General features: G+C 45.7%; 1 protein-coding gene across 1 annotated transcript in view; it reads left to right on the top strand.

Moving 5' to 3' along the window:
* LOC311239377 (phosphatidylinositol 4,5-bisphosphate 3-kinase catalytic subunit alpha isoform-like) overlaps positions 1-13,488 on the top strand; it is a gene marked incomplete at both ends in the record, with an annotated part of 85,401 nt that overhangs the window by 49,609 nt on the left and 22,304 nt on the right. The window contains one exon of the mRNA XM_084327684.1: positions 1,712-1,783. Within this exon, the coding sequence (XP_084183810.1) occupies positions 1,712-1,783 (72 nt within the window). The remainder of the gene's footprint in view (positions 1-1,711; positions 1,784-13,488) is intronic.

The following is a 13,488-nucleotide window of genomic DNA, read 5'->3' on the forward strand; positions in this document are numbered from 1 at the left end:
TGTGTGTGTACAGTATGTGGTGTGGTGTGATCAAATATTACAGGAAAAAAGATAAACAAAAGTTATCAGTAGGGATGTCCGATATTATCGGCCGATATTGGCATTAAAATGTGATATCGAAAATGATCTGTATCGGTTACCCAGGCAAGCAAGTAAGAACACATTCTGATTTTTCTTATTGTCAAAAGTATGCATAATGTTGTATTAATTCCACGACAAGAGATATGTAATGTTAATTACTAGAGATGTTCCGATACCATTTTTTCCTTTCCGATCCGATTCCGATACCTAAGCTTTGGGTATCGGCCGATACCGATACTTATCCGATACCAGTGCATACATAAAAAAAAAAAAAAACGATATTATATAAATTTTTTATAAATATAATTTTTTTTTTTTTTTTTAACAAATACTGTTTTATATATACTGTTTTTTAGTCATAACTAGAAAGTAATGGTATTTATTCAACAACAGGTGATTGTATAGATTTGTATTAGTATCATTAATCAATGAGTATGGGGCTTCAGCACTGCAGATATACCCTACTCCAATGATCCACACGGACATTATACGTTGCTGCACTCGCTACCCACTGGCTCTGCAGATATACCCTACTCAGTCTGTCTACAAGGCTCCGTTCAGTAGCAGTCGGATCTGTTTTGATTTTTGCACAATAAATATTCAACATTCTCTTTTGAGACTCCGCCTCAGACTCTTATCATTTGGCACTAAAAGCTAAACATTGTCGCCGATATGGCTGTCCGCAACATGTCATTAATTGTGTACGCGACGTGCAATTGTGCAATGACAACGTTACCGTTAGCTAGCATGAGCTACCGGTATATGGGAAGACCATAGAAGACTGTAACGTTACTGGTGACATTGTGATTTAACTTGGAATACTCCTTTGCCAACTTGCTGTACTTTGCTTGCAGGTCTGCAGCCATTATTGCTGGATTATATGAATAGCCCCAACTTTAGCCAAGGTAATGTTAAAGCTAGCTTTCGGTTAGCCGTTCAATGCTAATAACACCAGCCACCAAGCGAACCCATGAGCTCGCCGTCAACACCGCTCTGTCGGGACGATGACATTTAAGAAAGTATCTGCTGTTAAAATGACAAATGGCATTGACACTTTAATCGATTAAGCACACGTTTGTTTTATAATGCTTACTCAACAGACCACAGTGTTGTTGATAAATTACGTCATATGGTATCGGAGCGCAGCATTAGAGGGTACTCGCCGATACCGATACCAGCATTTTAGCCAGTATCGGCGGCTTTTCCGATACCAGTATCGGTATCGGAACAACTCTATTAATTACCTGAAATTATTCCATTTTTTGGGGGGGGGAAACCCTGCATATATCGTTATGGGTTGATATCGGTATCGGAAATGAAGAGTTGGACAATATCGGTATATCGGTATCGGTAAAAAAGCCAATATCGAGCATCCCTAGTTATCAGTGATACTAATATGTATCCATCTGTGTGTGTGTGTGTGTGTGTGTGTGCGTGTGTGTGTGCGCACGCGTGTGTGTGTGCGTGTGTGTGTGTGTGTGCGTGTGTGTGTGTGTGTATGTGTGTGTGTGAGTGTGTGTGTATGTGTGTGTGTGTGTGTGTGTGTGCGTGTGTGTGTGTGTGTGTGTATGTGTGTGTGTGTGTGTGTGTGTGTATATGTGTGTGTGTGTGTGTATGTGTGTGTGTGTAGGTGGAGGCGATGGACAAACTGGTCAACCTGACAGACACATTGAAACAAGAAAAGAAAGATGAAACACAGAAGGTAACACACACACACAGATCATATACATATATAGGAAACAAATATGAATAGCGGTTCTATTGCATCTGCGTTAGTTAGTGTTCTAAGCTGTTACTGCGGGAGGTAGGGGTGCTAGGATACTGCAGCACCCCCTAGTGGCAGGGGAGAAGAAGAAAAAAAGACGTCATTAAAGGTGACATGCATTATAAATGTATTTTTTGAGTCTCTAGCATTGTATTTAGCATTGTATTATAGTAATAGGAGTTAGTATCAATGTGTTTTTGTCTCTAAATACCATATTGGCGGATTGCCGTCATTCAGGTCATTCATTTCCTGGTCCATTTTAATCAGGTCGTTCTGATTTGACACGCATGGTGACGTCACGTGGCGCCGGGGAAGCGGATAGTGATACGATTGGCTCTGTGGTTGGAGCCAATGCCCGCCCACAACCTAGGCAGCCCACACAGCGATAGCAGAGCGAGTGGAAATCACTTCCTCAAACAGTGAGGCAGATAGTGAAACCCAACACCTCGACTGCACTCTGCGAGGGAGAGAGAGAGAGAGATAGAGAGGGAGAGAGAGAGGGAGAGACAGAGAGAGAGAGAGAGAGAGAGAGAGAGAGAGAGAGAGAGAGTGCTTGTTTACACAGCGTTTCATTCTCAGTCCTGCTGAGTCCGGGGCTGATTGATTGATTGAATTGATTGAAAACTTTATTAACAGATTGCAGAATTGGTACAGTACAGTACAGCTCAATACATACAATTGTTAACACTTTGGTCGCCAAAAACGCCTAAACTCGTCATTCCCCGCCATGCTCATTCTGCCAAAGACGCCACGTCATTGAGATCAATATTTAAAAAATCTGTGATCGCAATCATATTTCTCCCCCGGAGACTTGAGATCTACTGTTGATCCCCTCTCAACTCTCCAACGGTTCAAGAGCGCCATCTGGTGGCCGATCGGCGGATCGCCCAATAGGAATATTTTTGCTCCACGCTCATCGCCCAACGCTACGAGGAAGCTACGGTGAGTTTCAGCGTTTTTTTTTAACGTGTTCGATACAAACTGCTCTAATGATCATATCACCCACACTAGATGAATCATCTAACGTTGGCCACGGAATTATAAACGACCCCCCCCCCATTCGGTCAACATCACATGATACGTAGTAACTTCTAGAAGCACGTCCATTTGAAATTTTTTATCTTGTGCCGATCGCTATCAAACTGTATACAATCATCAATATAATCCATTTAGGGCTATAAATCACGTTCTGGAGAAAGCTGCAGAAAACGATAAAAACATACTTATACTTTAGACCGTATTTTAGTATGAATATGTGAATGAAAAAGTATAACGTTGCTACACCCTGAACAATAGATACTTGATGTTGAATGGGCCATAGTTATGTCAATTTAGCAATACAATTTAAAAAGTTATAGCCCTGCAAAGAAGGGGAGTTTATTATGGATATAAGCCTGGCGAAGAAAGTGTTAAAGGGGAACTATTTTACTATTTCTTTCACTGTTTGGGCACTTTTACACAATTCCTGTTAGTTTATGGAACACCTTAATTGATTGCTGTTTAACTTGTCCGTGTCCAGTCCTTTCGATTAGCCCCACCGTTCATTGTAAACAATGATGCATGTAATTCGTGTTTTTTTTGGTTTGTCATGACAAACCAATTACATAATCCAACATATGTGTAAAGAAACAACATATTCCAGTTAACAGTATCTTTTTTTAATGATTCGTTACGGCGAAATCAATACTTCCATTTTGAGAGAAAACGGGGTTTATTCAATGTATGTGATGTATATATTGGGGGGAGATGGTAGCATGTAACGGTGCCAGAGAGGTCGAAGTGCATGCTGACGGTGGAAGCAGGAGACGGTGGTTCAGTAGAGCAGGGTGATTGTGAGCACCACACTGAGCAGGGCCGAATGTTGACATTCCTTGTAAGAACAAGCTGATAGCGAGTGTGGGCACAGAGGCAGAGCGCGATGGAGGTTTTGACAGTAATGAAACGTTTTGAAATGTGTGAAAGGTTATTAGCAGTTGTCATGACAGCGCATCACATGACAACCAGAGAAGGGGGGCGGGCTATCGTTGCTATGACGAAGATCCTATAAAGCGGACAGTGGTTCCGGGTGTAAGCCAGACCAAGAGCGGCTAAGGGCAGACTACAATCTGACTAGGACTGAGAGACTCTCTCCTCTCATCGAGGGGGGGGGGGGAGGAAGAATGACACATCATCATTGGCTTCGGCTAACGCGAGGAGGGTTTAGGCTAAAGACCAGGCCTGACCACCATTGGACTGAATAGCAGAGGGACGATAGACTGAACACACCGAAAGATCATTAGAATAGACTTTTCAAGGACAATACAATCTGTTAACATCTGAGCTGAGGCTTCTGTTTATCAAATAAACAACGCTTCTCCTTGTAAGGTATTTCACGTTGTCAAAGTGTCGAATTCTTACGAAGGTGGAGAATTATTATGGTTTGCGGATTGCACTAACGGGGAGAGATAAGGATTGTATTCAGCCAGTATATGAGACGTCAGGACCATTAAAATTACACAACGCAGAGGAGTGGATGGAGAGCCAAAGAGACGAAGACGTGATACTGGCCAGATTGATCAGGATCTAACCATTTGTATAAATTAGGTTAACTGGAGTTTAGTATTCCTGCCTGGCTGAGAGGCTTACCGCGGCTCATGCGCATGCGTGCGCTCGGCCAATCAGAGCGCAAAATGGGAACGCGGAAACACAACTGCGTTGCGGAAAGCATACACGCTTACTGTCCTAATAAACTAACCTACACTGTAGCACTCAACACTTTGATGAACATTGTTACTCAGCTGAGAGTTGAGTAGAGTTGTGCCCTTCCTGATGACTTGTCGTACAGAACTTGTAAGTTGCTTTGGATAAAAGCGTCAGCTAAATGACTAAATGTAAATGTACATGTAAGAGGATGTTCTCATTATAAATCAATGAATTATAGAGTTATAGAGATAAAAGAGGTAGTGTGGTATCACTGGCTTTTGTAATAATTACTGGACTCCACTATCTATCTATGACATCATTTCCGGTGTGTCAAATTTGGGAGAAATGATGGTGCAGCAGGAAAAGGATTCAAAATCAAATCAAATGTATTTGTAAGGCCTGACAACACACGTTAATGTCCCCATGGGCTGGACACGTCTTCTTTAAGGCCCGACAACACACGTTAATGTCCCAATGGGCCGGACACGTCTTCTTTAAGGCCCGACAACACACGTTAATGTCCCCATGGGCCGGATACGTCTTCTTTAAGGCCCGACAACACACGTTAATGTCCCCATGGGCCGGACACGTCTTCTTTAAGGCCCGACAACACACGTTAATGTCCCCATGGGCCGGACACGTCTTCTTTAAGGCCCGACAACACACGTTAATGTCCCCATGGGCCGGACACGTCTTCTTTAAGGCCCGACAACACACGTTAATGTCCCCATGGGCCGGACACGTCTTCTTTAAGGCCCGACAACACACGTTAATGTCCCCATGGGCCAGACACGTATTCTTTAAGACCCGACAACACACGTTAATGTCCCTATGGGCCGGACACGTCTTCTTTAAGGCCCGACAACACACGTTAATGTCCCCATGGGCCGGACACGTCTTCTTTAAGGCCCGACAACACACGTTAATGTCCCCATGGGCCGGACACGTCTTCTTTAAGGCCAGACCACACACGTTATAGTGGCTATTTACAAACAATTTTGTAATTCGTATTTGCCACTTCCACTCCGGGGATAGCTTTAGTCTACGCGCACATAATAAAGATTCTGATCCATCCTTTGGCTGTCACAATGAATCAATCATTTATTTCTCATAAGCAAAACAAACAAAACTCGTATATCTAATACATGCGTGCGTTGCGTGCAGTGCGTCTGTGCGTGCGGTACAAAAACTGTTTGCCTTCCCGGTCCACGTCTCCCACGCAAGCCACCACCCCTTATCAAGGTAAACTACACAGGTGGATAGCTCAGGTAGGTCTCTTTAAAGGGAAAGTGCACATAGTTTCAAATCATAAGAATAGTTACAATAAGATGATCAGTGTAAATAATATCATGACTTGTCAATCAAATTATCAGTTTTCGTTTTCATATTTCGTAATCCATAAGCATTTTTCATAATTCAAATAATTGCATGATACAAACTCAAAGATTAAATAACTCAAGAATGGCTCCTACATGCCGGCCTCTAATTGTCCATTATCCTAAAAAGGGACAATTATTCTATGCAAATATGTTAACAGGAGCCTGAACATGTCTTTATATAGTTCATGTAGGAATAGAAATATTCCAAAAAGGGGGTATGTTCCACGAAAAAGCGTATAATCCACAAAAAAGGTATAATCCACAAAAAAGGTATAATCCATAAAAAAGGTATAATCCATCAGTGTAACAAAGGTTCGGGCATTGCCCTCGAAAAGGAAAAAACAAACAAGCACGTGAAGAAGTCAGTAGGGGCTAGTCAATGTCAGTCAATCTGCTTCTTTCAGCAAGCATAGTTTGCTGATGGGCCTTTCTAGGATATTGTACTTGGTCTTGACCTTTACCTTGCGTACATGCCCTCTGCTGTCAGGCATTGTCTCTTCCACCTTGCCCATGAGCCAGGAATTTCTTGGCGATGACTCATCCACAATGAGGACCACGTCCCCTGGGGCTAGGTTCTTCCTTACTTGGTTCCATTTCTGACGTTCTTGAAGCAGAGGGATGTACTCCTTTTTCCATCGCCTCCAGAAGAGGTCGGCCATGTACTGGACCTGCCGCCATCTCCTTCTGCAGTACGAATCATCCTTTGTGAACAAACCAGGTGGTAGAATGGGTTTTCCTTTCAACTGCAGTAGATGGTTCGGGGTCAGAGCCTCAAGATCGTTAGAGTCATCCGAGACGGTGGTAATAGGACGGTCGTTGAGAATGGCCTCAGTTTCACATAGGGCGGTTTGGAGACTCTCGTCATCCAGGGTCTGCTGGCGGAGTACTGAGTACAGCACTTTCTTTATAGACCGTATTAGTCGCTCCCAAACGCCTCCGTGGTGGGAGCCAGTGGGTGGATTGAATGTCCACTGGATTCCCTCGTCGAGCAGTGCATGTTGGATCTTGCTGTGGTCCAGGTTGGAAAGTGCCTCCCGCAACTCCCGCTCAGCTCCGACAAAATTGGTTCCGTTGTCTGATACCATCTCTTTAACTTGACCTCTTCTGCAGATGAACCGCCGCAGTGCTGATATGCAGGAGTCAGTATCCAAGGAGTATGCCATTTCGAGATGAACGGCACGGCTCACCAGGCACGTAAAGAGTACGCCGTACCTTTTTACCAGACTCCTCCCTCTCTTCACCTCTATAGGCCCGAAATAATCTGTTCCCACATGCGTGAATGCTGGCAAGTCTGGAGAAATGCGATTCCTTGGTAGGTCGGCCATCTTCTGCTCTTTCACTGTGGCATTAAATCGTCGACACAGAACGCAGTCATTGACGATCTTCCTGGCAGCAGAGTTGGCTCGCATTATCCAGTACTTCTGGCGAAGCCTTGAGAGCATGTGGTTTCTTCCAGAATGGCCTACAACCATGTGTATATGGCTCAGTAGAAGATGAGACAAATGGCTGGCTTTAGGAAGGATAGCTGGATGCTTGGATTCCTCTGGCATCGCCATTCTACTGACCCTTCCTCCAACTCTCAGCACGCCGTTCAGTAGCATTGGGTCCAGTCTGTAAATGGTGCTCCTTTTATTTACAGTATTCTCTTTCTTCAGCGCAGATATTTCATCCTGGAAATGCTGCCGCTGTACGTAGCAAACAAGTGTCTCCTCAGCATGCGCAAGATCTTCAATTGAGAGACTCTGAGCTCCTAGCTGAGCTCTTGTTTTGTTCATCTGGTCATCCAGATGGTCTTGTCGTTTCTGGTCTGGATTCTTTGTGCAGGTTGCAGCCTGCAGCTCCTTTCTTTTGAGGCTTAGATTCTGAAGTGTTTCTTTGAACTTCAAGATCCATGCTGTAGCCTTCTTTAACTTATCCCATGATGAGAAGTGCTTGATAAGCTTGGCAATGGGATCACTGTCATGATCCATCACGGCTGTACTGAACGTGATAGTGCTCTTCTTAACTTCTGGATCGTCCTCACAGAGGGCAGGCAGCTCCTCTGGGGACTTTGGCCAGTCTTTCTCAGGCCTCTGTAAGAAGTCTGGGCCATTCAACCATCGACTGGATTTGAGAAAAGAATCCATGGTCAGGCCTCGTGACGCGTCGTCTGCAGGGTTGACTGCTGTATTTACATAGCGCCACTGTGATCGGTCAGACAGTTCTCGGATGGTCGAAATCCGGTTTGCAACGTATGTCTGGAATCGACTGGTTGTGTTGTTGATGTACTTGAGGACAGACGTACTATCCGTCCAAAAGACAGATTCCAGAAGTTCCACTTCCAGTTCCTCTTTCAGCATTTTATCAATGCGGACTGCGACCACTGCTGCCGCCAGTTCCATTCTGGGTATGGTCATCTGCTTCAGTGGGGCTACCCGTGCTTTGCCCATGACAAAGACAATATGGACGTCACCTTTGAGGTTGGTCAGTCGCAGGTAGCTAGCTGTACCATACCCGTGTTCTCTGGCATCACTGTAGTGATGTAGTTGTGCAGTGTGTGGTTTTCCAAAGTTACTGGGTTTAAGGCAACGGCTGATGTGGAGGTTTGACAGCTTGCCTAGATCCTCCAACCATCTCTGCCATGACCGAGCGTGGGCCTCTGGGATCTTGTCATCCCATCCACAATTAATTTTGCAAAGATCTTGCATGATCCTCTTCGCTGGGAGAACCAGTGGGGCGAGGAATCCCATGGGGTCGTAAACAGAATTTGTCACTGACAGAATACCCCTCCTGGTTAAGGGTTGTTGCTTTGTAGCAGTCTTGAAGGAGAAGGTGTCGGTTTCCACATGCCACTGGATTCCGAGAGCTCGTTCCACCGGTAGTTCTTCTCTGTCGAGATCGAGCTCCTTCACTTCCTTGGCTTTATCTTCGTCTGGAATGGCAGACAGAACAGCACGGCTGTTACTGATCCACTTCGTAAGTCTGAACCCACCAGTAGAACAGACGGCTCTGAGATCTTGAGTTAGGGAGATGGCTTGCTTGTCATCCGGAACTGACTTGAGGCAGTCGTCAACGTAAAAGTTCCGACGGATGGTGCGAAGGACATCATCACTAGCCTTACCCTCATTGTCGTCCGCTGTTCTCTTGAGTGCATAGTTGGCACAGCTGGGGGACGAGACTGCTCCGAATAGATGGACCGTCATCCTGTATTCAGCTAATGGCTGGCTGAAGTCATTGTTGGGCCACCACAAGAAGCGCAGGAAATCAACGTCTTGCTCCGTTACTTGGACTTGATGGAACATGCCTTCAATGTCAGCCATGACGGCTACTGGTTCCTGGCGGAATCTAAGGATGACACCCAGTAATGTGTTTGTGAGATCGGGACCTTGTAGCAACTCATTATTGAGAGATGTCCCTTGGAATAATGCAGTGCAGTCGAATACCACACGCATTTTCCTTTTTATCTTGTGGTACACACCGTGGTGAGGTATGTACCACACCTTTCCATCTTCTCTGTGCAGCTGTCCTTCTGGCACCCGCTCGGCGTGCCCCTTATCCAAGATGTCACTCATGAACCTTTTGTAATCAGCAAAGTATGCCTCGTCCCTCCTGAATCTTTTAATGAGGTTCGTGGCTCGCTGCTCTGCCATCCTTCTATTATTTGGCAGATTCACGTCCTCTTTGCGAAATGGCAATCGTAGTTGGTAGTGACCATCCTTCAATGTGATGGACTTAGCTGCAATGTCCAGGAATTTCTTGTCCTCTACAGACGGCTCGGCCTTCTCATCGTAGCCTCGCTCTGGGAAGTCTTGATTGTACTGTTTGATGAGAAGTTCTTCCAGGTTTGCTATGGTGACTCGGTTTGATGTTGTACGTGGTCGACCCTGCTTGTCAATGGGCAGGCTGCCGCTCAGGGGACCATTAACCACCCATCCGAGACAGGTTCTCACTGCATAGGGCCCGTTTCCTTTGCTGTTAATTATTTCCCATGGCTCCATGGCTTTGACAGCATTAATCCCAATCAACAGTCCAACTTCCTCCTCAATAGTAGTCAGAGGTACGTCTTTCAGATAAGGCCATTCTTTTAGACCCTCTTGTGTTGGTATGTTTTCTTGTGAGACTGGTATAGCGAGCTGTGTGTAAACTTCAGGGAGAGCAAAGAAGTTATTGCTTTCCAAATCACTCACTTCCAGCCCATCCAATCTGTAACTGCTCACAGGCCGTTCCTGGCCCATTGTCCTGAGCAGTATCTCTGTTTTCTGGCCTCTGGCGTCCAGCTTCTTCATCAGGCTCTCGGTACAGAAGGTAGCAGAGCTTCCATGATCCAGGAACGCATATGTTCTGATTACTTTGCTTCCTTTAGCCATCTTAACCTGGATAGGCAGAATAGCTAGAGCACATTCCTTTCCTCCGGCCCCAGTAAGCCCGCAAGCCTGCAGTGAGACCAGGGCGCTGGAAACTTCCTCACCTTTAGCTGTAACTGTGGTGGTGCTCTCTTCCTTCCTGGGGTTGTCTGTTCTATTTATGTGCAGGAGAGTTGGGTGTTTGAGCTGACAAGAGCGACAAGTCAGGCGATTCCTACACAACTTGCTCATGTGTCCTCTGTTTAGACATGCAAAGCAGATTCCCTTTGTCCTGAGAAATTCGATCTTCTCCTTATGAGGCTTCAGAATCATTTTCTTACAACACTCCATGGCGTGTTCTCCAGTACAAAATAAGCATGGCTTACAAAATGCATTTGAACTGACTTTGCCATCCAACCTTTGCTTCTCCATTTCCACTGGTGTCAATGATGTAGCAAAACTGCTCCTGCCTTTGCTTCCTGATGACTTGGATTGATGCTGGGGGTTACCCAGCCTTGTTTTAAGGCCTTGTACCTTTGGAGTAGACTCTTGAATATTCCCAAATACTGGGTCTAGAATAACTCTCACTTGCCGTTCCACAAAGTCAACCAGGTTTGTGAATCTTGCTCTTTGCAGGGTTCGTTCATAATAGCTGCATGCTACAGATCTCCATGAATCTCTGAGCCTGTAGGGTAACTTAGAAATGACCGTTCTCATGTTGGATGGATTGTCCAGTTCATGCATGTACTCTAGGGCCTGCATAGCATTGCAGCACACACGGAGAAATAGTGAATAGGCCTGTAGTGCTGCCCCATCCTCAGGTTTGATAGCAGCCCAATCCAGTGCCTTCTGGATATAGGCGCTTGTGATTTTTATTTTATCACCGAAGTGCAGTTCCAGCAGTCGCCTTGCTTCAGCATATCCTCTTGCAGGATCCATGTGCTGGCAGCTGCGTACCAGCTCTCTTGGTTGGCCAGTGGTATATTGCTCCAGATAATATAATCTGTCCTTACTGATGTCCGTGTTGGACTCGATACCATGTTCAAAAGCACTTATGAACGACTGATATTCCATTGGGTCTCCTCCAAATGTTGTGATTTCCCTGGCGGGTAGCAATGACAGCCTTTGTTGGTGCACAAGAAGTTCTGTCATTTGACTCTGCCTGTCCATGACAGTAGCTAATGTGTTCTGGTGACTTTGGTGACCATGCCCTGATGGTGCACCTGGTTGAATACCTCCCCCTAGTGGACCAACTGGGATATTGGTCATGTGTGATGGCCTGGACAGGTAAGTTGCTGCACCTGGCTGAATGCCTCCCCCTAGTGGACCAACTGGGACATTGGTAATGTGTGATGGCCTGGACAGGTAAGTTGCTGCACCTGGCTGAATGCCTCCCCCTAGTGGACCAACTGGGAAATGGGCAACATGTGATGGCCTCGACAGATATGGACCTGCCTGTGACAGGGGTTGACTGTATTCCGTTTCCATGGAGTGGTCAGGTGGCATCCTTGACCTAGCTCCTAGCTGGGGGGACTGTTGTCTGTCATCGTCAGGCGGGGGGGGTGAGCTTCCCGGATCAATAATGTCCATTGTCATTGGGGGTTGATCTTGCCTGGCTTGCATTTGGTCAAGATACTCATTCATGCCATCTGTAGGAGTCCTTGCCTGGGATTCACATGATTTGACCTCAGCCTGGGATTCCTTTATTTTGTCGTATTTATCAAGGACTTTCAGTTTAGCATCAGATTCAGCAAATGCCATCTGCATTTCAAGTTGTTCCTTTTTAGCATGCAGATCCTTTGTCATCTTTTGCAGTTTGTCCTCTTCCTCCTCTAATTTCCACTTTTCCTCCATGACTGCTGATTTAGCAATGAGAGCAGCTCTCTCCGTTTCTAGTGTTATACGCAGAGTTGAGGTTGTTGATTTAGTGGTCTTTTTAGATGTGCTGCTGATGCTGTCCTCAGGTCGAACTTGATCCTGTTCTTTATAACCAGGTTTTATTCTGTTTTGAACATCATTCATAAATGAATTGAATTGTTGAACCTTTGGTTTATACCAGTCGTATTCATCACCCTCTTTCTCATCTTCATATAACAGTGCTTGTTTTAAGGCCTTGTACCTTTGGAGTAGACTCTTGAATATTCCCAAATACTGGGTCTAGAATAACTCTCACTTGCCGTTCCACAAAGTCAACCAGGTTTGTGAATCTTGCTCTTTGCAGGGTTCGTTCATAATAGCTGCATGCTACAGATCTCCATGAATCTCTGAGCCTGTAGGGTAACTTAGAAATGACCGTTCTCATGTTGGATGGATTGTCCAGTTCATGCATGTACTCTAGGGCCTGCATAGCATTGCAGCACACACGGAGAAATAGTGAATAGGCCTGTAGTGCTGCCCCATCCTCAGGTTTGATAGCAGCCCAATCCAGTGCCTTCTGGATATAGGCGCTTGTGATTTTTATTTTATCACCGAAGTGCAGTTCCAGCAGTCGCCTTGCTTCAGCATATCCTCTTGCAGGATCCATGTGCTGGCAGCTGCGTACCAGCTCTCTTGGTTGGCCAGTGGTATATTGCTCCAGATAATATAATCTGTCCTTACTGATGTCCGTGTTGGACTCGATACCATGTTCAAAAGCACTTATGAACGACTGATATTCCATTGGGTCTCCTCCAAATGTTGTGATTTCCCTGGCGGGTAGCAATGACAGCCTTTGTTGGTGCACAAGAAGTTCTGTCATTTGACTCTGCCTGTCCATGACAGTAGCTAATGTGTTCTGGTGACTTTGGTGACCATGCCCTGATGGTGCACCTGGTTGAATACCTCCCCCTAGTGGACCAACTGGGATATTGGTCATGTGTGATGGCCTGGACAGGTAAGTTGCTGCACCTGGCTGAATGCCTCCCCCTAGTGGACCAACTGGGACATTGGTAATGTGTGATGGCCTGGACAGGTAAGTTGCTGCACCTGGCTGAATGCCTCCCCCTAGTGGACCAACTGGGAAATGGGCAACATGTGATGGCCTCGACAGATATGGACCTGCCTGTGACAGGGGTTGACTGTATTCCGTTTCCATGGAGTGGTCAGGTGGCATCCTTGACCTAGCTCCTAGCTGGGGGGACTGTTGTCTGTCATCGTCAGGCGGGGGGGGTGAGCTTCCCGGATCAATAATGTCCATTGTCATTGGGGGTTGATCTTGCCTGGCTTGCATTTGGTCAAGATACTCATTCATGCCATCTGTAGGAGTCCTTGCCTGGGATTC

The sequence above is a fragment of the Notolepis coatsorum genome (genome assembly GCF_963971535.1).
Source record: "Notolepis coatsorum genome assembly, chromosome: 13".
Classification (NCBI taxonomy): Eukaryota; Metazoa; Chordata; class Actinopteri; order Aulopiformes; family Paralepididae; genus Notolepis; species Notolepis coatsorum.